The sequence below is a fragment of the Polypterus senegalus genome, chromosome 9 (genome assembly GCF_016835505.1).
Source record: "Polypterus senegalus isolate Bchr_013 chromosome 9, ASM1683550v1, whole genome shotgun sequence".
Classification (NCBI taxonomy): domain Eukaryota; kingdom Metazoa; phylum Chordata; class Cladistia; order Polypteriformes; family Polypteridae; genus Polypterus; species Polypterus senegalus.
This window is the reverse complement of record NC_053162.1, coordinates 98,251,554-98,278,842: the sequence shown is the minus strand read 5'-3', so window position 1 is coordinate 98,278,842 and position 27,289 is coordinate 98,251,554. Positions and strand designations below refer to the sequence as shown.

At 35.8% G+C, this 27,289-nt stretch overlaps 1 protein-coding gene across 1 annotated transcript in view; it reads left to right on the top strand.

The window, feature by feature from the left end:
* Positions 1 to 27,289, top strand: part of tango6 (transport and golgi organization 6 homolog (Drosophila)) — a 177,235-nt gene that overhangs the window by 27,977 nt on the left and 121,969 nt on the right. The window contains exons 5-9 of the mRNA XM_039763515.1: positions 6,837 to 6,973; positions 9,609 to 9,771; positions 14,114 to 14,187; positions 23,234 to 23,346; positions 23,845 to 24,021. Coding sequence (XP_039619449.1) covers positions 6,837 to 6,973; positions 9,609 to 9,771; positions 14,114 to 14,187; positions 23,234 to 23,346; positions 23,845 to 24,021 — 664 coding nt within the window. The remainder of the gene's footprint in view (positions 1 to 6,836; positions 6,974 to 9,608; positions 9,772 to 14,113; positions 14,188 to 23,233; positions 23,347 to 23,844; positions 24,022 to 27,289) is intronic.

The window sequence follows — 27,289 nt, the reverse complement described above, 5'->3', positions numbered from 1 at the left end:
TTATTTATTAACAGTAATGAGTAATAACTTGTGAAGAAGACAGGCTTTGTTGTAGGCATGGAGCTGGACAGTGTGACATCTGTAGCAGAGCGACTGGTGCTGAGCAAGCTCCTGTCAATCATGGAGAATCCACTGAACAGTATCATCTTCAGAGACAGACTGTCACTGTCCTGCTCCACTGACAGACTGAGGCTATCGTTCCTCCCCTACACCATTCGACTCTTCAGTTCCACCCGGGGGTGTAAATGTTAACACTATACAAGATTATAGACTGTTATATATACCTGCCTCTCACTCTCCACATTGCATTTTTTTTTAACTTGCATGCTTTTTTTTTTTTTTGGCTCTTTAATTAATATTGTTTTTATCAGTATGCTGCTGGAGTATGTGAATTTCCCCTTGGGGATTCTATCTATCTATCTATCTATCTATCTATCTATCTATCTATCTATCTATCTATCTATCTATCTATCTATCTATCTAGTTCATTAACAGTTTCTACAAATTAGGTGAAAAAGATGGGGTTAAAAATTGATAAAGCTTTTTTACAGGTCTTGGAGGCTGATATTCTAAATGCATCTTCTTGAGCTTCATTTTAACAATATTACTGGGACAATTCCAACAGTCTGCCTCTTTTCTATTTTGGATCTGGAATCATTTGTCGTAAAATTTAATAATAACTTGGCACATTGGTGAACACCACTTTTGGCTCGCCTGCTGGAAAGCTTATTCTATCTCAAGACCTAATTATTTTCATCTGTCCGGACTTCCTTTGGCTAACTGCAATTAAACTATTTGCCTGATCATTACTCTTTCAGTATTTACATTGTGATATTTTGTTGATATTTTTTATGTGTTCTTCTTTTGCTGTACCTTATACCTCATAAAATTAATTTTAGATCTTGAGGCTGACAAATGGTGATTTGAGAATGGTAAATTCTCCCTACAGTAGAATACATGCAGACTTTTTCTGTTTATATGCACTGAATATATTATGGCAAATATTTGTACATTCAGATGTTTGGCAGGTTACAAGTTTTATTGCAGTTTAAATAACCCATGATTGAAAATTTTCTACCACAATATAAAATATTCAGCAAGCCTTAAAATCAGTTGCTAGCAACATGGATAATATTTTCCCCCATCATTTAAGTTCAATGGAGTTTGACATAAAACTAAATGTTCAAGGTACTAAAGAGAATTTCCATTGGTTTGAAGGTAAATAAGGACAATTTGTCAATGAGGCTTGTACAGGTTTACCTTTGTTGCAGCATCATTAACCCCTACTGCATAATGCCCACTTTTGGTAACATGGGAACAAGTAAAGAGCCTTTGTCTTTTGTTATTTTGTGGTTAAATTAAAACTATTCATATAGCTAGCTCAGTATGAACAAGTAAGTGACTTATGCTTTGTCTTTTAGGTGGACTTTTCAAATATATATGGCATCATTAGACTAAGATCATGGCCTTTTCATCTTTTGCTTTATAGACACAATGTAATTGCTGTAAAGTTTTCAGAGCACCAACTATACTTTACAATGTGTAAATCCCACATATACAGTAGGACGAGCTTACTTCCAAAACAGCTTACATTATTCTAAATCAAGAAGTGTTTTATAAATTTGTTTTTGACCCTTAATTTTGAAAAGTATTCCCTGCTGCTAAAGACGTTTATTTTAATAAATGTTTTTATAATTTTAATTAGCTATTAAATTAGTTGAAGTCTTCCAGTTCCTATTTATAAGGAGAAAAATAGGTGACTGATTCAAAGAGGCATTATATTTATTACACTTTATTCTCCTGGCATGCCTCTTAGAACATAAGAACAATGTAGACGAGAACAGGCAATTCAGCCCAACAAACCTTGCCAGTCTTATCCACTTAATTGTTTTAATTCTTCTAAAAAACATTAAGTCTAGTTTTGAAATTTCTACCATGCTCCTTGGTAGCTTATTCTAAGTGTCTGTGGTTCTCTGTGTAAAGAAAAAATTCCTAATGTTTGTGTGAAATTTACCCTTAACAAATTTCTAACTGTGTCCCTGTGTTCTTGATGAACTCATTTTTAAATAAGTCTTTTTCCACTGTACTAATTCCCTTCATAATTTTTAATACTTCAGTCATGTCACCTCTTAATCTTCTTTTGCTTAAACTTCAAAGGCTTAGCTCTTTTAATCTTTCTTCATAATTCATCCCCTTTATCCCTGGAATAAGCCTAGTCGTTCTTTCCTGGACCTTTTCTAGCATTGCTATGTCCTTTTTGTAGCCTGGAGACCAATATTGCACACGATACTCCAGATGAGGCTTCACCAGAGCATCATAAAGCCTGAGCATAACCTCCTTGGACTTGTATTCCATACATCGTGCTATATTACGTAACATTCTGCTTGCCTTACTCAGTGGCTTCTAGTACTAGGGTGTTGTACCATGTTAGCCATTATGAATGTAGAGAAAAGCCAAGCAAAATGACACCTTTTTTTGGCTAACTAAAAAGATTACAATATGAAAGCTTTCGAGGCAACTCGGGGCCTGAGTTGCCTCGAAAGCTTTCATATTGTAATCTTTTTAGTTAGCCAATAAAAGGTGACAATGGCTTCTGAACACTGTTGGGAAGTTGATAGCGTAAATTCCACTACGACTACGACTAAATCATTCCCATAAGGTGTACTCTCAATTTTCAGACCTCCCATTGTGTATTCAAATGTAACATTTTTACTTCCTATGTGTAATACTGACATTAAATTTCATCTGCCACAAATCAGCCCAAGGCTGTATGCTGTCCATGTCCTTCTGTAAGGAAGACCTCAGAAAAATAGAACTTTTGAGCTTCTGTTATTTTGAGCGTCTGTATCTTTTAATTCCCCTTTACTATTTCTGATGCACTTCACCTCTTCCTTGACTGTTCTTTTACTACTGAAATACTGAAAGAATCTCTTTAATTGTCGTCTTTAACTTATCTGCTATAACCTATATACCTCTCCAACTGTCTTTTAGCCTCCCCAATATCCTCCTTAATGGTTGCCCTCATGTTCTCATACACCCTGTGATTCACTTTGGAGTTAAGACTAATGTTGTATACGCCTTATAAAGCTATTTTTCCTTTGCAGCTTCTTTTTTAACTCTTTATTAACCGACGGTGGAGTTTTTTTTTAAATTTCCTATTAAATCTAAATTTAGGTATGTACCTGTCCTGCATTACATGTAAAACATTTTTAAACCTGTTCCTCGACTGTCTCCACATTTAAAAGCTTATCCCAGTCTATCCTTCTTAGACTTCGCTGCATCTGCTCAAAATTTGCAATACCAAACTTAAACTTCACAGTTTTAGTCTTTGCATCCACACTCTTACAAAACACTGAGATCTGTGTTATATTATGGTCACTTGACCCTGGTGGTTCAGTCACCTCTACACCCTCAGTTCTATCTTGATTATTACAAAACGCTAAATCTAGACAAGCTTGGTGCTTTAACATACTGTGTTAAAAAACAGCCGCTCTTGTGTTCCTCCATTTGCAAGGTTATCCCAGTTAATATTCATATAATTAACCCCCCATGACTATAATATCTCCTTGTAAACTGGCCTTTTTTCATGTTACTAAAAAAATGTGTATTGAAATTATTGTCTGCATTGGGTGGTCTATAACACACTCTTAAAATTAAGGCTTTTTTCCCTAATTCATTTACAGGCAAAGCCACATATCCTCACTAAGATGGGGCTCATCATCCAACTTAAGAGGACTTTCCTTTAAATTCGGTTTGACATAAACAGCAACTTAACCTCCTTTTTCTGTTCTGTCTATCATTCAAAAAATGTATATCCCTGTATGGTTACACTCATCCCCATCTTTGTTATTTAGCCAGGTTTCTGTTATTGCTATATAGTAATTCTGCTCTGATACATACAGCTCCAACTCATGTGCCTTATTTTTGATACTTCTAGCATGAAGGCAAGCAATTCTTAATGTGTTACTCCTTCTATATTTTAATGTTGAGTTAAAATTTATATTACTACGCATTTTTATTTCTACACTGTTGTTTGTTCCTCCATGTATAGTTCTAAACCTAGCCTGTACTAAACTTCCTGCACAACCCATTCCCTAGTTTAAACAATCCTCAACTAGCCTACTCATATGCCTTCCCAATACATCGGTGCCCTTCCAGTTCAAATGTAACCCGTTGCAGCAGAACAGGTCACATCTGTTCTAAAAGTAGTTTCACTGCCCCATAATCATACCCTTCTACCCTGCACCAAGATTTCAGCCACACATTAAGCCTTCTAATCTTCTTAGTCTTACCTGGAGTAGCACGTGGCGTCAAATTCTCATTGAATTTGAATTTCAGAACAGAGAGCCAATGATAACTGGATCCACTCCCCTCTGGCCAAGAACCTAGCCATCCTTCCAGGGAGGTCCCCCCATCTGTGCACCCAGAATGCAACACTCTCTGTCTCTGGAACAAAACCTGTGCTTCAGTCCCCCTAATGACTGAGTCCCCAACTATCACTACCTCTCTTTTTCTGGGAACTGGTTATGAGGTGGCCCATTGGGGCTCCTCATCCCTGCCTACCACCTATGCAAGGACCCGATAACGGTTTGACTCTTCTAATTCTGGGGTTGATGCCCCCGGACAGTGTGCACCCTTTACCTTACACCTTGTGACCATGACCCATCTATCTCTACCTGTCTGGCCTGGAATCTTCTCCTGCACCACTTTAGGGGTGCACACTAACACCTTAAAGGACACCTGGGCAAGGTCTGACAATTCTCTACTACAACACAGGCCAGCCAACCTCTTCTTCAGTTAAGCAACCTTGAGCTCAAGTTGCTGGATCTGCTGACATCTGCAGATGTAGCCCTCATAGACGACTGGCTCCTCCAAGCCATCATCTAAAAAGTCCAACATCCAACAGGTTTTGCATTGCACTGGCCTCATTGTTAAAATTTGATTCAGGATAACTAAAACAGCCTTAACTTTTATTTTATTAATTACATTTAAATGATTTAACTTAAATGGTAAAACCCAAAAATTTAATCAAAGAAAATAGATTATAGAGCTGCTATAGCTATTTTACACCTTCTGTCCCCTTAAGCTCCTGTACTATTCTCCCTCTCAAATGCCTGCTGTTTGTCTGTTTTTCTAACTTTACACTCCTCTTATTCCTTACATAAAAGCCGTCCACTTGCACTGTTTGTATTCCCTGTATTAATGAACATTTATGCTGTCTCCCAATTAATAATTCTACCTCCAGACTGCTAATAATTGTTCAATCTAAAGTAAATAAATAAATAAAACTTGCTCAGGGAATATCTGCTACTAGTTAATTTCTTAATATCTCATCTGCTGTTACAGCCCCTTGTGCTTGATCAGTCTCTTAAACCTATCCACTTACCTACACACGGCTGAGACTTCCCCTTTACTGCTTTTTTAAATTAAGGAATTTGTGTTTCAGTTCATTATTAACTATTTATTGCTACCAGGTGGTTATTTACTTACAGATGCCAATATCAGTGTACTGCTGCTTTCTACCCTGCCTCCTCGATGCTAGTTCAAATACCAACAAAAACAAAAAGAAATACACGTTCAAGTACACAGAACTTTTCCAAGCTCATCTCCAGACACCCGCTACTTTTGCTTCTATGTGGGCAGGAAAAAAGCTTTAAAAATTTCCGTGCGGTTCCTTAGCGGCAACTAAACCCAAGTTTATAGGAGCAGAATGTATATTTTAAATTAACTCTCGCACCACAAAAAATCCAAAAACTTTTTGCAGCCTCTCTCATTTGCAAATTTGACGTCGGCATGTCAGCTGAACATTTCCAACTTGTTTTACCGTAAGGTTTGAGAGAGCCATTAGGCAAGACATAGCAAAACATTTAGGCAATGGGTATGATTTCCCGGGGGTTTGGTAGTGGAGACTAGGGTGTCACTTTTGCAGATAATATTATGTGATTTGCATTTTCTTTAAATGTTTCCGTTTTATGTAAATTGTTATTTATTTATTTTTTATATATAGTTTTTACATTTGTTTATACTGTATTTGGTTGTTTTCCCTTAGGTTGCGTTCATTGACTAGACATTTCCCTGAAGTATGTTATGCTATATTAATGTATTCAGTTTTGAGAAAGAAATAACCAGATTCTGGCTATTATTAGAAGTAGGTTACATGTCAGAAAGCTACACATAAAAACCTAATATTCTGTATTTTGTGAATATAAACATGTAAACCTAAGCAAGATGATGTACCCTTGTAGAAAGTGACAATTGAATTGCTTTATGATAAGATGGGTGCTTGAAAACAGAGATTTTTTTTATGCACTGTTTGCATTATTCGGGGTTTAAGTGAACCTTAAAATTTTCATTATTAATCAAAAATCTTCATAGGCACATCTCTGTAGAGTTTTACATCTACATATATAGAGTCTTTTATTTCTTAGTTTGACTGCAAGTACTATTTTAATATATTTGGTTTCCTGTAAAACATAGATTCTCTTATTTATTGTAAGCAAGCATTTCATGAAATCTCAAACTATGTGACTCCTCAGTCAGACTTGCTTGAAAAATAAAGAGTGTTATTACTGTTTGAAAGAAATTAGTGTTATTATTACTATTAATATTACTACTAGTCCTACTATTAGATATTTAGGTTGTTTTAATAATTAATTTACTTTAAGGAAACTTTTGTTTTCATCATTAGCTCTGCTTTATCTTACTAAGGAGGGCCTTTTTTTATTAAGTGTCATCACCCATTTGTGTTACTTGTTAAGTTACCTTTATTTAGAGGATGTAATATTCTCTTCCTGTAAGTACATATTTCAGGGTTTTTTTTTTTATTCAATTTATAGCTGGAGCAGTAGGTGGAAAAGATGCAGAAGCTGCTGCTGCAGACTGGAGAAAATGTGACTCTGTGGCACGGATCTTGGCTGCTTGTCCTCAGCAATCCCTTTCAGTTGATGATTACTATAAACATGTTTGTCCACAGGTATTTTTTTTCTCTTGTGTGTGCCCTATTAAGGTAGACTTTTTAATTAAATGTATGTAATTTGTTGCATTGCATTGATTGTTTAATTTTAAGTAAATCAGACAAACTTTGATGTACTGAAAATGTCCTGTTAAAGATAGTTGCCCTTTCTAGTGCTACTTCCTGCTTTGTGCTTAATACTCTTCTGGCCCTGTAATTGCAGTTTTGAAAACAGGCACATGCATAAATGACTACCTCAGAATTATTGTATTTTATGTTTATATGTGTATATGTTTATATATTATTATATGTTTCTGATACAGTATCAAACATTTTTATGAATAAAATTGTAATTGTTATTATTCCTTGTAAGAGGATGAGAGGTTTATATTTTTGTGACTAGTGTATATTTTGTAAGTTACCCCACTTGACTAGGTTGCAACTATTGTCTTGCATCTTAAGGTATCAGAGTTTGATTCCTGCAACCAGATCTGCCTGTGGGGAGTACAGTATACATAAAATATTCTTGAGTTAGCTATCCTTGATTGTTAACTTTAACCTGAAAGGCACTCTAAAGTGCTAGATGCAGAACACCAATAGATGTTGCATGCATAAAATACAAAAGGGCAACATTGACAGGTGTAACGTGCTAAATATGAGAAGTAGTAAAAAAAGTCACTGTGTCAAGAAAAGGAAAGTTAAACAAAAAAAAAAGAGAAGGAAAAAAGAAAAGTATGTCAATCACTCCTACGTTTGCATGCAAAGACTGGGAAAATTTTAAAATGTATACATACTTTATAGTTATTAAATATTCACTACTATATTGTGAAGTTTTTGTAGCAAGACACCAAGAAGCTTTAGTGAAATAATCAATGTGCTTGTCATTACAAAATACAGTGAATAATAAAAAAAGTGCCACTTCCACATTTGATTCTTTCGCTATCTGTGTGTGTATTAGATATTGTTTCACACAGGTAATGTCTTAGATCTGAGTTGCTTTCAATAAAGGGCAGGACACAACAACAACTTTTGTAACCAGACAAAATTAAAGAGAATTTCAATCGATAAACTGTTCAAATTTTTGACTGCTTGTGCTTACCTAGGAAACAAGCTCTGTACACCTTAGCGCTTCTACTTGTGCAATACAACTCAAGATTAAAATTTGTATTTTGTATTCTCACCTGTTAGTGCTGCTTCTTAATGATTTGCATTTCAGTATTTACAAATTTGATTTAAAACATATGGATAAGTTTGGTCAAAAAATATCTACATTAACTCAATGAGTTGTTTTTTCTTTCTAGAGTAACGACACGTTTTATTCCAATTCTGTCATCAATCACAAAAAAAAAAAATTCCCATCCCCCAACTCCATAAGGTTTTCATGCTGCAAAGAATTTTTAACTTAATTAAAAAGAAAACTTTTCATTTTCAGTTTGTCTGGAGTGGTCAGTCTAATGGCAGAACTATTTATTTGACAAACAAAGAACAAATATTTTCTCATGTTATTGATTAATCTTGGGACCTCTTTAGTCCATGGATCCCTGGTCAACAGCACAAGTCTGTACATAAATCCGGCTATGAATTTAAGTATCTTATATATAAACGTCTATGCATGGAAGTGTGTCCGTCTGTCTGTTAGGTCCGGAAGTGAGAGTTGGAGTCGGGGTAAGGACTCCACCTCAGAGTAAACAGAAAACTCGCTTAGCTGCTAATAACACAAGCGAGGTTAGCATGTCAGCAAAACAAAACCTCAGAAGAAAGACAAAGTCGCTTAGCTGCTAACATCAGTAAAACGGTATCCCTTTTACTTTTCCTCAAGCAAGACGAGCACGTCGGCAAAACAAATCTTCCTAGGAGAGAGATGCGCAGAGTGGTTCCTTTCAATTATCTGACATCTCTACCTTTCAATTTTTTTTCTGACGATTTCAGTAGTTTCTAGGACCCCGGGCTTCTTAAAACACAGGCTTACACAGCTAGTACTATGTAAGAATATATTGAATTGAAATTAACCCCCAGTTTGTTGAAACACAATGCATTTATTTATCTCTTTTTTTTTTTTTTTTTACTTACATGTGCTCTTTAAACAAAACTTGTGTTTCCAGTTGCATGCTCTTTTAATGGGCTTGTTAGAAGTTTTGTCTATTATATGAAAATATTTAAGTGTCATAATTTCTTTTTTTAATCTAACAAATAATCTATCATTGTTAGTTCTTCATTAAAAAAATCACCACAGTTTGGTATTTTCATGTATAGAGTTTCATTAGAAGAAAATATTTTTAGTTACTTCCTTGAAACATTTGTAAATTTTGTAATTGTCAATTGATGAAGAAATTGGACACTCTTTTAGTGTCCAGTGCAGTGAATGCAATGAATATTGAGTTGTAATTTCTCATTTGAGCTTCTAGTAATTCTTTTTTTTTAGCGGTGCCCACTGGTTTCTTAAACCTTTAAATTAGTTTTATTATTATTCATCACTTAACTAATTGCACTAATTTCATTACTTTTCATATCCCTTACTTGATATAGTCCCATCATTATGTTGTAGACCCATGCTAATTGTGTATCCTGGCTATGCCACCTGGTAGTGCTTTGTAAGAAATTTACATTCCCAAATGTTTTTATTTGTTTTCAGCTTTTTTTTTTTAATTTATTTTAGGTTCTAGATATGTTACATATCAGAGATAAGCTGACAGCTTTACAGTTTCAGCGAGTTGCTACTGCAACTATTGTGACCATGACTCAGGAGCAACCTGAGCTTGCTGAAAGGTATCTTCTGAAGCCAATGGTTATGCCACTCCTCCGCTGCCAGATCTCAGGAGGTATGAAAACATGATATTAATTTTAGCTTTGGAATTTTAAGCTAGGTATATAAAAACCGTAATGATCAGAATCATACTATTTTTTGGTTTACTACTGACATTCTAGGTGCACAGTAAACAAATTCACTAGAGGAAGAGCATTTTGTAAGCTAAATATTTAAGAATTAGATTTCAGGCACTGTGAAGCTTCAGGAATGTCCATAGTGCAACTGTGTGTGTGATGAATATGCTTTGTAATGGTCTGATGCTCTGTCCCAGGCTGTCTGCTTCCTTATTCCATGATAGGTATTGTCACAAGAATGAGACATACTCAGATAAAGGTTTGGGGCAGCCACCCGTATAATCTGGTTTCATGGCTGCAAAGTCATTTTGTTGAAATACGGAGCACTGAAGTGCATACAACCGAGTCCAAAACAAGACTGAGGGGAAAAGGGCAGGCTTTTAAAGGGGAAGACAGGAAGTGAGGTCATAAGGATCGGGCATGTGTTCATCGCTCATTGGATCAGGCCTGGAAGTGACATCAGGGGGGCTGAAGCTGGTAAGGTCTGTTTCCATTGGTTCGGTCCCGGAAGTGATAGCAAGAGAGCCAGGTGGAGTCTCCCAGGAATGGTCTACAGGAAAGTGAGAAAAAGAGTCCGTGCACTCTGCCACATTCCGGGATGCCTCCGAACTGCCTTCATTTAAGCCCTTTAGCTGCCTCCCATGCACACGTGTGTGACAGTATTATAGGTACTGGTTCCTAGGATCACTGGCCTGTGAATAAGATTACTAATAAAATGAGTGGATAGCCTGCTCCCTAGAAATGGATGATAAACTGGTTGGTCTGTTATATCAAAATAAATTCTTATTATAGTATGGATTTCGAAAAAAAAAAAGGTTTATCAGTACGCTATAAATGAATAAAACACATGTGAATGTATTTTTTGTTTATTTATTGTGATGAACTGTTTTATTGAAATTGACCAAGAAGAAGGAAACATCAGCAAAAAAACATAAACATCAAAAAGCAGTATGGTCAAAACATCTGAAATAACCAGAGAGATGGCTGCTATGCTCTGCAGGCCCTGTGAGAAAAGGTTAAAGAAAGAAATCAAAGAAGAGAAGTTTAGTACAAAGACTGGGGATTCAAAAGTGGAAAACTGACATTCTGACCCATAACAAGTTTTTCTGAATACTGGGGCCAGATGACCCATAAATGTGTATTACAGAGAGTTCAAGTAGAAGTAAATTATAGAAGGAAGGTTTTTAATTAGTAAAAGGAGAGAATTAACAGATTTCCAGTGAGAGACTGATAAGGATTTTGCAGCAATACTGTCTAGTGATAACAGCTTCTGCTGGAATTAAATGAGGGAAAGAGGGGGAAAAATCCAAAAGAGAGAATAATCTTGGTACAAGCAGTATACTAGAAGAGAGAATTGAGGACACATATCTATTTACAGGGTTGTCACTGGTTTTCTGTTTGGGGAAGGCAAGCAAGAGAAGCTATAGAGTGAGATTGAAGGAAAATTAGCTTGGTTTGTCTTGAGAACAGATCTAAGTTGTAGATCGAAGAAATATGGGGAAATGATAAGATTGAATCAGGCCCTCAATGATTGGAAGATTTGGAAAACAGTGTTATTAAAAACATCCTATAGGCCCTGAATACTTTGGCATTACCAGTGATGAAAACAGTTAGGATTAACATGTGTGACCAAATTGTGAAAGATAGGAATGCAGACTCATTTCAACTTAAAATGCTTCCTGTCAAATTTGTACATGCAAAAGAAAATGGTGTGATTTTATGTTGGTATATTATTGTCTTAAAGGTAATTTTTTTGTGTAAGGACTTGCATGCGAACTGTATGTAATAATTGACCCTAACTTTCTAAGAATTTCTCCTAGAGTAATGTGTGGCTTAACCTAATTGGCGAATGAGTGCTGTTTCTTGCCCAATTATGACTCTGCATTGAATTGAGCAAGATTGGTAGTGTATGCTGTATGTTTAAAAGTGGCATTTTCAATCACAGAGGAAAGGAAAAAGCCTATCTTTATCCTGTGATTGCTCTACTGCTGAGTAAAGGAGTGAGAAAGAACCTGTACCTTCACTGATTCAAACTAGATAGTTGAATGCCTGCTATTGAATATATTTGAGTAGCAGTTGTTAACAAGGGCTTTGATGGGTATGAGTTATGTCTGTGTTACCAATTAATCATTAATACATTTATTTGTTAAATAATATTTTTTATGTGAAAAGTTTAAACAAATACATTATACTGGTATTATAGTCATGCACATAACCAGGCATTACCTGAGCAAAGAAACACATCTTTATACATACAGTGGAAAATGGTGGTAAAGGCAAATACATTAAAGGTACATGCATTTAGAAACTTTTGAAGGGTGAAAGACCACATCTACTTTGGCAGGACCATGTAGCAGGGTGCAAGAATCTGAGCACTCAAGAAGGTTTATAGACTGCTGCATTGCTTAATGTGTTACCTGGGCTAAGCACTGCCACCTCTGTAACTACCTGCTGCTGTGGAAGGGAATCCCATATTCAAAGTAATAACTTACTGTAGTGTCAGAATGTATCAGTATGCTTGAACCTGTCACCCTGCGAGTTCATGTATACATATGCAAGGGTGTGCTGTAATTTATATAGGCCTTGCAAGGGCATGATGCATTGTGCAGGATCAATGTGCCCGCATCAGACCCGATTTTAGGATAGAGGGTGACATAAGGCATGATTGGACAGCCAAAATGCCGCCAAATAGAAAGGTAACTTCATTTGACCATTTGAGAGTGAGGAGTGAGTTAATTTATTGCAAGCATTTTTGAAGTGCAATAAATAATGCTAGCTTGGGAAAGTCGCTATATAAATACAATATATTATTTAATATTATTATTATTATTTTTTTGTAAATGTTTTCCCTTCTTGTATTAATATCTCCTAGTTATTGTTTGGTAAAGGTATTTATTTGCACACCAGTAATGGTGCACTGCACGATAACGTGCAGCGAATACATTTGAGTTGAGCATTCATAGTTTTCATCCTCTTTCTTTCTCTGTATGTTTAGCATTCATTTGCTCAGAGGCTGATACGCTTGTTGCTTCCTGAGCAGCTCTTCTTCTCCATTCTAGCGGCGGCTTCTTTTCTTTTTTCGTCGCCATCTCATCGCTTTAAAACTGATTAAGTCAGTGTTTGTGTTGCAATTATTACGTTTTCTTTAACTTTTCACTTAAGCTGGCACTTAAGTCTTCAACCTGCCTCAAGAATGATTTAAGATAAAAAAGAGGTAGGGGAAGTGACAGCTATGGAATGAGAACGGCACCCATACGCATGTGTTGCACAGCCTCTCTGCTGGCTGCTGCCAAAAGTTGATTCTACAATAAAATAAAATAAAAAGCAGAATAACCTTGGAGGTCAAATATCACCCCAAAAGCGTATAGTAGAGGTCACATAGTATATGTGTTCCAAATTTCAGGTCAATAGGTGAAACGTTTTGCGAGCTACAGGTGATTTAAAATCCTGGACAGTCAAGCGAACAGCCACGGTAGCATATTATATATAAAGATATGTGAAGTTTGTTGTACTTTTTGTGTATACACTTATTTTTTTTCTTCTTGTAAATATTTTTGTGGTCTTTGGGACTATGGATTGTTTTTGTGTTTCAAGGCTCAACTCCCTGAACCATGTTTAACTGAGGAAGATTACCTTAGTTCTGTAGTGTATACACATTTTTTTTTGTTTTGGAGACATTTGGATTTAATTAAAATTATTGTATATATTCACTATTTTTCTTCTTTATTGGTTTTGAAACCATTTCATTTTTAAATTATACTGTAATATGAATTTTGGGCCATTCCACTCAATTACGTATACTGCCCTTTAATCTTCACCTTACAAACCTAGGTGTTGTCTAGCTGAAAAAGGAGAAATTTAAGTATCATATGTCTAAGGAAGAATTGCGAAAGAGTTCAAAGGGTTTTGGACAATAACAGTGTTATTATGGATATTATAAAAGATACTGCAATATAATATTTTTATTAGTCTTAAACCATTCGTACTGCTTAGTGTATTTATAAATATGTAAAGTATAATTTTTCCATATTTTGTTGTCAATTTCTTTGCCTCTTTTAGAAAAGAAAGCTATTTATACCACTTGAAATAGGCTTAACAGATAAAGGAGAATGTATCTATTTGTTTCAGTCTAATAAGGACATTTATTGTTATAGAACTGTATCTTTTCAAGTATTGCTTCCTGTATCATGTAATCATAATATAACATGGTATGGAAATGTCACCTTTTAATACTGTCAGATTTCTCTATATTGATGTGTTCATTTTTTTTATTATTACTAGGTTGTAACCAGAATATTGACACTGTTATTGCTGAAGAGTGTGAACTTACCATTTGCATAGAAGATATCTACAAGGTAAAACAACCTTAAATAACTGTACAATTTTAACACTAGAATTACCAGAGCCTACGAAAAAACTCGTAAATTCGTCCCACCTTAAATCGCTTCTTAAAACCGTTCTCACCTCTCCACCAGTGTCTTTTGTTAATCTAAATGTGCTGATAAAAGAAAAGCTGCAAGTAGCCGGCTATTCCATCCCCCCACCAACTTAGAACGTGCACAAACTTCTCCCAGCTCATGCCTTGATTGATTATCTGGGAGTGAAGTGGAGTTTTAGAGTGGAAATAATAGATCATTATTTGGAATACTGTACACGCATTGCACGTGTGTTCCGTTTCTGCAGTAATCCGTGTAAACACATTCTTAAAACAGAAACGTTTTTCATATTGTAGTACTAAATGACAAAATGTAAGCATAAACTATATAATGTATGAAGCCTGAAGTCCAAATATCAAACACTTTCACAGAAGGTACAAATATAACAAAACAAGTATGCTTTTATTCAAATAATAACTGCAGAAAAAAGCCGCCTTAGCATGCCACATTGACACGTATGTACTACAGTTGCTACGGTAGCGTAATGGCATCAGCCGCTGACTAGTATTCAAAAGGTCATGAGTTCGATCCCGCACGATTCAGTTTTGAGAAGTAAACTGCTCTTATTCTTACTAGTTTAGAATAAAAACATACATTTGATTTCAGTGTGTAACAGCCAGTGTAATTTATGATACTTGTAAAGGTTCGTTTTTTTTTTTATTCACTTTTCTTTCTCTCAGTCGTGTTCAGGATCCTTCCCTACCCCCACCATCTGAGAATGCTGTTTTCACATAAAATGCGCTGTAGCTCTGCAGCGTACTTGTGACTGCATTCTCGCACAATGCTTGAACTGAAGTGCCTGCGTGCACTTTTCGTGGCATTACACGTCTATTTTTTTGAGCATGCCCGTGTCTCTCAAACACAGGAACATATGTTGGTGTACAAGTATAACAAAACAAGTACACTTTTATTCTAGACTATAAGTGAAGAAAAAATAAAGCAAATTACAGTAGGCGGTTGATACGACAGCTTGTGTGGTGCAATGCTAAGAACTGCTGATTTCCGATCTGTGCTATATAAAATCATCACATTCAAATATTAACAATTCCCACACACCCTTCCTACATTCATGACATGTGTACTTGTTGCAGTGTACACAGCTCTCTGTGCTATGGTTCCTATTACACTGAATGAGCACCTGACATTGTACAGTACTTTCTTCCCTATATAAATAACATTCGAGTATAGCGCGTCTCCAAATAAATCACATTTGAGCTATAGCGCGTCTTTATGTGAAAACAGCAATATCAGAGGGGGATCGTGAACGCGACTGAGAGAATGGAAATGAATTAAAAAAAAAAAAAAAGCTAACCTTTACAATTATCATGCATTTACACTGGCTGTTACAGACTGACTGAAATCAGGTGCATATTCAAACCCGATCTGACGCTGTTCGTTTTCAAATAATATTGCATTAGTGCGGTGATGTTTTTACATATATTGTTTCTTTCATTCATCTTGCGGTTTGTAATCAGTGACCGTGTGTTTTTTCCCCGATCTTGCCAGTTCGCACATGTTGCTGTATGGTGGTGTTTCTTTTGTACTCCAGGACATGCAGAGGACAGAATAGTACAGAGCAGTAAGTTCAGCGCTATATGCAATCAGACAGACAGACAGGCAGAGAAGGCACTAGATATATAAATAAACAGGGAAGGCACTGTATAATAGATATATAAAAAACAGCTAAGGGGATACATATATAGATAGGTAGGAAGGAAAGGCACTATATGATAGGTAGACAGGGAAGCTCCTATATAATAATAAAATTACTGTTATTACTATATAGATAGACAGGGAGTTCAGGCAGGCAGAACGGCGGAGGTTAAAAATAAATTTTTTCTCCAGCGGGGAATCGAACTCGGATCTTTTGAAGTACAAGTAGTCTGCTGCGCTCTGAGTGAAGAAATCTTACCAGTATGCCACAGAAGCTGTTGTAAAAGTCTTGGACCTTTTATGAAAGTGTTTATTTTCTCTTTGGCTGTCAGGCTTCACACATTTTATAGTTTATGTCTACATTTTGTAACATTTATTACTAAAATATGAAAAAGTTTCTGTTTTAACATTGTGTTTACACAGATTACTGTAGAAACGGTACACACATGAAATGCGTGTGTTCCAAATAACAATCTATTATTTCCACTCTAAAACTCCACTTCACTCTCAGATAATCGAGGCATGAGCTGGGAGAAGTTCATGCATGTTCTGAGTCGGTGGGGGGATGGAATGGCCAGCTGCAAACAGTTTGTTTTTATCAGCACATTTACAGGACAAAGGAGACTGCCGGAGAGGTGAGTTCGGTATTAAGAAGCGATTTAAGGTGGGACGGATCTACGAGTTTTTTCGTAGGCTCTGGTAATTCTAGTGTTAAGGTAAACTCTGAATTGCACATTTTAGTAGATTTAGTAGATTCTACTTTAGTGTTTTGTCTATGTTATCTAGCATAAGGAATAACGACTAAATCCAAACTGTACATACTTACACATATGCATATGGAGTATGTACAGTATGTGTTTGATTAATTAACAAGTTCTCAATATTTGTTTTTTTGTCTTAAATGTGTTTATTGTTTTGTACTCCTGGCTCCCAGAAAGGAATCTATATTTGCATATTTAAGTTGAATGTCAGTGTCAGCCTCTGGTATTTCTGCATTAACAAGAAATTTAATCACCACATGGTTTTGAAATTACATTTTCCTGGTAGCCATCTTCATGCACCTGACCATAAACTTGTAACTGAAGCAAGTAATGATATTTTCTTTCCAGCTGTTCAATGAAAACAAAGCTATGATCCTAAGCATTTCAATTTTATAAGGAATTTCTTAGCAATTCCAAATTGGACATATTTTTTGTTTGATAATGGAGTATTTCATTGAATGGTGTTTTAATCATCCATACTAATTGCTTTTAATTACTTCACATGTAATATAACACATTCCAAAACCAACTTAATCCTGTTCTCAGTCACTGAGACTGAGTTTATCTTGGTTGCTGAGCTTATCTTGGCAGCACTGGGTGCAATGCAGAAATCAGCCCTGGACATGGTGTCATACCATTGCAGGTCTCAATTGAGCATAGAACCACACTCACATCAATATAATTAGTTTGGAATCACTTGTAAATCTAATGTATACTTCTTTTTGGGATGTGCAAAGAAAACCAGAGCAGCCAGAAGAAAATACTTAACATGTAAGTTTGTTATTTAATGTTTAATTTAAACATAAAGAATACATACATGTGTTACTTGTTCCTCTGAAGGTTTGAACATTTGTCACCCTGTCCATGTTTGGTACCTGCCTTGCACCTAGTGCTACTGTTTCTAATGCCAGGAATATGCTTTTCGATTTTTAAAAATCATGGTCACACGACTACTCATTTCTCAGCTAGAGTTGCTAGTCGTAGATGTGCTCAAAATGTACGAACAAGTTTGATCCAATTGACATGCCATGACATAGGTGCACAGTGTACTGAATGTGGCCCTGAGGCACAACTTTATCTGTTCAAAAAAACATGATGTCCACAGGCTTCTCAAAATATTAACAAAGAGAAGAGCTGTGTTCCTGACTCTTACCTTATTGTGCTCTAAAATTTCAAAGAAAACAAAAAAGCATAACTGGACATGCAAATGGTTGTGGTCAGGGCAATATGATCTGTATATTTTACAGAGAGAATTTGAGGTGCATAGTCTATGTAATATGCTGTTGTGTGTGTATTTTTCATGTTTTTCTGATAAAGTTTTCTTAAGGTGCTTTTGTCATTTGTTATTTAGCCGAATGTGTGTTGATATATGATATTAAGATTTTTGAAATCAAAAATATAAAAATGTGCATGACAATGGCAATACCCAATGTACAATATACTGCGATCAATACACAATGAAATTTTGTAGCAACATTAGAAAACTGGGGTGTGAAATTGCTCACATTTATAAGATAGCCTATTGATATTTCTGACATGACAGAAATGCTGCTGATTTTACGACTGGCCAGTTGTTAAGATAAAACTGGGCATTGCAACCTCTTTCATACTATATATGAAACCATGGCTGAATAAGCTGAAATTCAGAAAATCAGTCTGTGACTGCAGATCAGGCTTAAAATTGTAATAAAATTGCACGATGCATGCCTGGCATAAGATGCAGAATACATTAAATTAATTTATTAAAGTTAGTCTTGCATGTTAAACCTGCAACCACACCTTCACTATGATTCCTTTAGATCTTTCACAAATATTATAGATTGAATACAGAAAGCACACCATTAAGGTAAATGCACTGTCCAGAATTACAAGCTACACCTGCTTTTTGTGAAGTTCTCACAGAATGGACTGAGATGACAATATCAAAAAGTATACTGTAACATTTTGACTGCCCTCATACAGTGTAATGGAAGTTTCAATTACACATTTCTACTCGGCCACAGTATTAGTATTAAACAGAGATGGGACTAAGTCCTACATATACCAGTCTCAAGTGTCAAGTCCTGATGTTCAAGTCAAGTCTCAAGTTACAAGGATTGCAACCCAAAAAGTCAAGTCAAGTTGCTGGATATAATCAAGCAAGTCATGTCAAGTCTCCAGTTTTATTCAAGCTAGTCATGTCATAGTTTATAAGTGCTTATGTTTTCACCACTATTTGCAACTAATACAATTATAATAGTATCTGACATATATACATACCAAATAGGCATTCTTAGTGAAACCAATTCCTAATAAGAAGCAACAGTGACTGGTCTATAAAATAATTGTTTTGCTTGGAATAATTTACATATATACTATTATTTCTTCGCAGTTTCCTTATGGGTGAACTATGCCTAACACACACCATATGTAAAGAAAATAAATCTTAAAAGGCCGTGAAACTTCATAGTATCCATCCATCCATTCATTTTCCAAACCCACTCTAATCTAACTTGGTTTGGGGAAGCTGAAGCTTATGCCATCAAGTATAGTGGACAAGGCGCCAGTCCATTGTATGTTGAACACACACATACACCCCAGCCACACACTAGGGCCAATTTAGCATCACCAATCCACCAAATCTGCATGTCTTTGGACTGCAAAAGGAATCCAGAGCACCCAAAGTAAACACACTTGGACACAGGGAGAACATACAAACTGCAAACAGGAAGGACCCAGGACATGAATTTTGACCACCCACTTCAGTGTGTAGTTACATAATCAACTTTAATTTTAAAGTCATTTCTTTACCTAATTTTGCATAAGTATTAACTAAATATGTCAACATTCCCCCATCATTTAGAATTCATTGCACTTGCAAAAACTTAAGTTTTACCACTTAGTGAAAAATGTGGCCACATTATCACCCCTCCATGTCTAAACTCCTGCTCAGCAAGGTATGCGGGTGAAGGCACTGTCAGTGTTTTCACTGCCACTTTAAACAATGAGATAGACTCAGACTGTTCTAACCATCACTGATATCGAAGAGGGGCAGTGCAAAATAGGGTCAGCAAAATTGACATGCAAGCAGCGAGATAGGGTTCCATGGCTGAACTGGTACATTAATTGGAATGTGACATTCTGGGTTGGCTCTATGGTTCCTTGAAGCTCTCAAACCCCAAACCATAACATGTCTGAAAATGAGCCTGGCAAATAAGGACATACACAGCCAGCAAGATATAGGCGTGAAACAACTGTATATTGCTTTTATTTAAAACAAACCAAAGTGTCCAAAAAGTACAGTGCCAGTATTCTTCATAAAAAATAAATGATCCATAAAAAAAGTCTTTAGTGGATATTAAAATCCTTAATAAGTACAATAAATAATCCCATTAAAAACAATGTTAAAACATCTGGTAGATCCTTCTTAAAACACAAGCCCAAATGCCTCTTTCTAAAATCTGGCGCCTCCTCTGCTTATCCCCTTAGGATCTTGCAAAAATCACAGTATTTGGGGTCAACTCTCTAGCAGGCATAAATGTGTTTATGAATACTGAAATGACAAAGTGTGAACATGTTGTTGTCGTGTTGGTGATTCCTGACCCTCAGATCTTGCGGATGACCATTGCATACTTTGCAGTGTAGTCTACAGTAAACTGAAAAAAATAAAAATGTATAATCTCCAGTGCTGATCTTTCCATTGCTCGTTGCCCTCCAACACACATTAGTCCTGATGACTTATGCAGGTATGGAGTACTTAGAGTATATTAATTTGAAGAATGCAATTTGAAAAATAATAATTGTGGTTCTATAACATGAGACTTTGTAAATCATTTGTGTAAAGTCTGAGTCAAGTAGCAAATATCATTAAGCAACTTAAAAGTCAGAAAATGCTCATTTCTAGTATTAAGCTCACAAATGAAAACATTTTAATTAATCAGAAAGTAATATGATTAAAAGACAAAGATAACAGATCTTTACCCACTGCATATCCTGCGTTGACTTGTCAGAGGAGGTAATTTTAAGCATTTGTAGGGTGATAAGAGTCACTGGGCTAGGTGCTTTAGCATACTGAATAGATAATAGGGTGGCTAGACATGAAACTGGATACTTTGATTTTTCTTTTGCAGATACATTTCTGACTGCTAGGCCTTGTACAATTGAGTTTGGGTTGTGTATGTATAATGCAGCAATGTGCCGTTCTATCCAGAATTGGTTCTTGTGCCTGTTCAGGCCTTTTAACATCAAGGCTATAGAACCATTTTTAAAAGGAATTCAGAAAACATAAAGACTGTTTCAATCAGCAAATGAATAAACTTTCAAAATTATAAAAGAAGATGACAGCTGGAACACTTTACTACTGTTGTTGCACAATTAAGGTAGTTACATTGTCACATCATATTCAAGAACTGATACAGGTACTTTGCTGGAACTTTGTTTCATGCTCAAAATTATTATGAGTATATAAACTATCTTCAGGCTATATGCATAAGTTGTATATGATACATAAATATATTTGGTGTATAGGTTTTGGTCCCATCCCCAAGATATCTCATTATGTAAATTCCAAATTCTGAAAATATTAGAATTTCAAAATGCTTCTGGTCCCTTTCTTTTCAGATTAGGGATGCTCAACCTGTATAGAGTACTTGCTTAAAAATTTGGTCAGCATGTAAATTCCTTCATAAAGGAAGAAAAATTAATTTAAAGAGTATGTACCTAAAAAAAAGGATGAGTATGGCAGTGCAAGTTCAAAGTTTACTTTCTAAGAGGATTTAATGATGTACCAATTTAGGGAATCCATTCCCGGGAACTCTGGAATCCCATATGTCATTCCCGGGAATCCCGGGCTCCCGGGGATGACACAGTGCACGGGCATCTCACATGTGAACGGTTTTAAAATGACCGACACTTATTTTTAATAAAACTACTGCAATATGTTGACACGAATAAAAGACTAACCTTATCTATAAGCAGTTCATGCTGTCATACAAGTACATGTATCTAGTTCAGGGGTGCCCAATGCGTCGAATGTGATCGACCGGTAGATCACGTTGTATTCAAAAAAATTTTTTTTAAACGTTAGTCTATCATATATCCTCCCTATGGCATTTGCCACTTGATTGACATACAAGGCGGCCAGTCTGAGATTTCCTTTCTTCTAAGACACTGGTCATCCCGCACGCATGATCAAAACTCCAGCTGTGATCTAGTTTGCCTTCCAATTTATATTGACTAAAGAAGGGATTTTAAAAAATTGTTTGGGGAGGGTATAGGCTTTATGTGCAATTAGAAGAGGTTTTTTTTTCTCTCACAATGTCACAATCGAAGTGCGTTTGTCTGATCTGTCAATTTATCATTGCTATTCCAAGGAAGGAAAATGTGGAAAGGCAGTTTCGAACTGTTCATAAAAACTACGAAACTGACTTCCTTACGAAAAGCGATCTGAGAAAGAGAAAAGAGAGGGAACTAAAATCATTTTTCACTCGGCTGAATTCAAAAGCTCCTTGACTGCATTATTCGGCTCTACTTATTTATGCGAGTCTCAGAGAAATAGCAGCACCTTGTTATTGTATTCTGTTATTTTAACTTTTAATATTTCATAGTGGATAGTTAGTTTAGTCTTCCTCCATTTACGCTCAGCTCTACGGCATGTTCTCTTTAAATCAGACACTCTTTGAGTCTTCCATGGTATAATAATGCTAGAAGATTTTTTAACTGTCTTTTCAGGTGCAACTATGTCAACAGCAGCTCTCACTTCAGTATAAAATCTTTCCACCTTACTATTTAAATTATCCTTGCTATTATAGTTGGCACTATAAACGAACTGATTGCTTAGAATGTTTGTAAATTTTAAAGCTGCTGATGAGTCAAAGAAGCCTTTTTTAACAGTATGCTTCTCATTAAAGTTTTCTATCATTATTTCTATACTAAAAAGTAAAAGAAAATGGTCTGATAGACCCGTATCAATGACCTGCTTTATATCAACATTTAGTCCTTTAGTAATTACTAAGTCTAACGTATGACCTGCTTTATGTGTAGGCTGATTAACGAGCTGTCTCAAATCAAAAGAGTCCAGGAGGTCACCCATTTGTCTGTCTTTGTGCCACAATGCCCATTGAATTTATATATAATAAACTTGAATTATTAATGCTTGTATAAAAGACTCATATAATAACTATTTTTGATTAGTTCTCTTAAACAACAAACCAAACTATGTGAAATTCCATTGTTCTTTGGCATCTCTGCTGCTTTGAGGTGCTTTTATTTTTATGTGATGCTATTATTTTTTTTCTTCTTAATCATTTGGTTCTTGGTCTGTATATTTGTGCAATTCAAGTTGAAAGTTATACTGTCATTAACAATTTCAGGTGAAATTTATTATTAAAGTGTATTTGAAAATATAATAAGGAAATTTTTTTTTGTTGTTGAAGTGCATAAAATGTCCTTTGAGGACTGTGCTTATTTGATAGCTATTTTCTGTGATGTATAAATATTTCTCACTGTCATTTGAATTATATATGTGCAAATTAATTTTGAAAAGTCATCTTTTATTTTCTGAATTTATCTAGGTGTGTGTTGTTGGGAATAATCCAACTGCTGCATTATTAGATTCCCTTGGCAGTGTTATTCAAATCATCTTCCTCCTTTACTGTTTTTCTATGAAAAATGCCTGTCATTTACGGTGAGTGAATACTTCTGTATGTTTTGTTTCTAGAAAGGATCAGTTGTATTGTATTATATCAGTTGTTTTTATTAAAGGAAAGAAATGCATATTTTGTATTTTACATTTTTTTAAGTATGGGAAATTGGACTAGTTGGTTCAGTTTACCTCCATAAGTAACTTGTATGTTGAGCAACAGCAATGGTGAGACATCCTGTGATTTGTATTAATATTGTATATTGTAGTGGGCAAACAGATATCCTGAATGTATGCGTTTCTCCACAAACCAAATCTATAAACTTTATGGTCAAAATACATAACTATATGTTGCCTTTTATAGGTTCAGGATAAAATCATTACATTTTTATTATAAAATGATTACATTTTTATTAAATTCTTGTTTGGAGAAAATCAGTTTGTTAGCTTGTTATTCAATTTGCACCATTAAAGCTTAACAACAACTCATGTAGTAAGGTGAGAAGCCAGTGAAATTCCAACCAAAATTTTATTTCTTAATAGATCTACTTGTGAGGAGATAATGACTTGGTACTTCCAGAAGACAAAAAGACCAAAGGTCATTTCTGTATTAAAACAACTTTCAGGTTTGAATGTGAAGACTGACAGCCTATTACCTGGGTATATATTTGTGCCAGGTAGTGATGGTGGAGCAGTGTGTACTGTGAAAGAACCGATATGGTAAGAAGAATATTTTAGAGTTGTCATTTAACCTTTTTTATGTTTATTCGTTTTTTTTTCCTAAGGGGTAATTGTTAATTGGGAGTCTTATATTTATAAAATGCAAGGAAGTCACTTATTCACGTCAATTTCCAGGATAGTACATTATATGTAATGTCTGTTGGCTCTGAGACAACACTGCATAATTTAATAAACATTTTCAGACACATACTTGTTCAATTATATCATAAAGTTCTTCTGTGGATATTATACTATATTTACTCTCCCAGCTAAGGGCACCAGAGGGGTTTCTCTGGGCTAATGTCTTTTCTGTGCTTTTCCCTACATCTAATCACATTTTCCCCACTGTGCCGTTCTGTTAACTATCTTTTTACATACACATCTGGTTTGAAATGTTACACTGAGGGAGCAACACGCTTTAGAAATAGAAACATCCTACCTTTTTTCATATTGTTTGTGCCATCCATTGAAAGCACACTTTCAAATGGCATGCAATACTTTATTAATTATTTTTTTGACAGCACATTTTATCCATTAACATGCAATTATTCTCTGGATTCCATTCTCATTTATCTTGTATGCATGTGTGATTTTTCTTACAAACAATATTTTCTTAACTTGTTGATCAAGCATGTCAGTAATTTAGCTGTTTCTGTTTGGTAGTTCTAAGGACAGCTTAGACAATGTTACACATTTTTCCAAGTACTGTATGTATAACTTGAGTGCAACAGCCTTTCCTAGTTTGTAACAGCGTCTGTTGTAAAGTACAGTAGTTTTTTTCGAGATTGCTTGCACTGTCCCAAAGCTACTCTAATTGCTACCCATCAAGTTTCTGATATCCTGCTTGTATGTGTTTAGTTTATTTGTTTACTTGCTTGTTTACATTAAGGGTCTCTATTTCATGTCTTATCATTAAGATTTTTTAATGAATAACGAACATAAAATCTTTGTGTACCATCCATCCATTATCCAACCCGCTATATCCTAACTACAGGGTCACGGGGTGGGGTCTGCTGGAGCCAATCCCAACCAACACAGTCTACAGTCTTTGTGTACCACAACCACTAGGTGATGAACAAAACAATAATAATAATAATTTTTTACATTTATATAGTGCTTTTCTCACTACTCAAAGCAGACTACATGCTGGAAAAACGTGGGATGCGAACCCATGATCTCCTTACTGGGGGACAGCACCACTACCTATATTGGTAGGAAACATTGTTCTCAATCTAGATCCCACACAAGAAATTCATCAAAATGTGATAGATGTCCTATAATCTTATACTGTAACAATGTTAGTCTGGAAATTGTTCTGGAGATGCCAAACTTATGATGCACTGTCAACAGGCACTTCACTATGTCCTGTAAAATTTGTGAGTTTCTCAAGATTCTGAGATATACATGCCATTTTACTGCTTTTGCCTTTCAATAATGGGACTGTTTTTTTCCTTATGGACTGCAGCCTTATCTATCATATTCTGACTTTAGAACTTTTTGAGAGGTTATTTGATCAAATTATTTTGATCTAATATCAGAGACAGTGTGAGTCTAAATCTTGGACATTTGTATGTTATGTCTGTTCAACTGTTAAAGTCAACCACTGTTTCAAAACCCTATGCAGGTCTATTTGAATATACAGAAATTCTTGCAGATGTTAAAATTTGATTCTGTCATCCATTTACAATCATCTCTCTCAAAACATCTTTCTTTGTTTGCTCTAAAATATATCTGTGATATGGCTTTATTATTTGCATCTTCACAGAACCTTATCCATGTTCTTACAAAATCTATTAATAATAAATTGTGGAGACTGGCTTTAAAAATACAGCTTTAGCTGTAGTTTTCACTACGCAAGTAAAATGTTGTTAAACGTGTCTCGGGAAAGTTCCTATTTGGTCACTGTTAAATTCAGTTCTAGTCTATGACTTGTAAAATCTACAGTTTAGGGATTGTTTCATTTACAGCTATGGGATAACATCAAAAATCTGGAAGGCAGTTTCAAAATGCAGGATGCATAGCTTGTTTAAACTTAGAGGTATTAGAGATTTTCTGTCTTGTGTACTAATGTTTTGATGATTGTTTTTTAATGTCTCTTAGTTACATTCTAATTGTAACTATCACATGACACTTACATGACCACAACTGACGTAAAATCAGTGGATCTCAGACTAATGTGGATGCTCATTTTTTTTGTATGAAATCTTCATTGTAGTTAATTTCCCTAAATTTTAACACCTGAGGCACTTAAGCAAACATATCTACTAAATTATTTCAGAGGCTTTGAGGCTATTCCTTGCCATACTCAGGCTCGAATAACACAGTACAGTTAATGAAAAAATATATTTGTCTCCTTTATCTGCTTTCAAGAAAATAGCAAATATATCAGCTATTCTCTCTTCTAAATATTCTCATTGCTTTCAAATCAGATGTCTGGTATTATCCTATTTTGCTCAAAAATATTAATGCCACACTTAAAACCTCTCAACATTTAAAGGTCCATATTATTAATGTTACTACTAAATTTTGGATTTTGGTGAATTTTGGAACTCGCATCTTCCCTTAAATAGTTTATGTCATGTCAAGTTTATGTGGGCATTACCCTCTCTTGTGGGTATTGCATAAACGTTTCTCTTTCTGAGGGGTATCAAAAGAATATGTGTGTGCGTGTGTTTGTATGTATATGTGTGTGTGTGTGTGTATATGTATATGTATATATATGTATATATTGTGAAAAGGCGCTATATAGCGCCCGACCCGGCACAGACTACGCAGAGGCACGTGTTCACACTCAAGGGTTTTTATTTTTTGCTCTTCAGCCGTGGGCACACGTCTTCCCCGTGTCCCACCGGCCCAACACAGTCCCAAGCACAAAACCCACACCAAACCCACACTTTCCTGCTCCACCACTCCTCCCAGGCAACCTCGTCCTCTTCCTCCCGATTCTGGCCTCGAGTGGAGGTGGCTGGCCCTTTTTATACCCCACCCGGAAGAGTTTCAGGTGGTTGACCACCTGGTCTTAATTGCCCTTCCGGGTGGGGCTGAGAATTCAAGCAGCCAGGTTGCGGAGTCCATGCAGCTCCCCCTAGCGGCCACCGAGCCCCCAACCAGGCTGTGGAGGACTCCATCTCCCATGGAGCCCTGCGGGTGGTTGGGGAATCACCGTCCGCCATGGAGGCTGCCACCAAGCGTCCCGGGGGAGGTACTGAACTGTCCATGGTGGCTCCCCCGGAATATACACAACAGGGGCGTCCCGGCCAGGCATGGG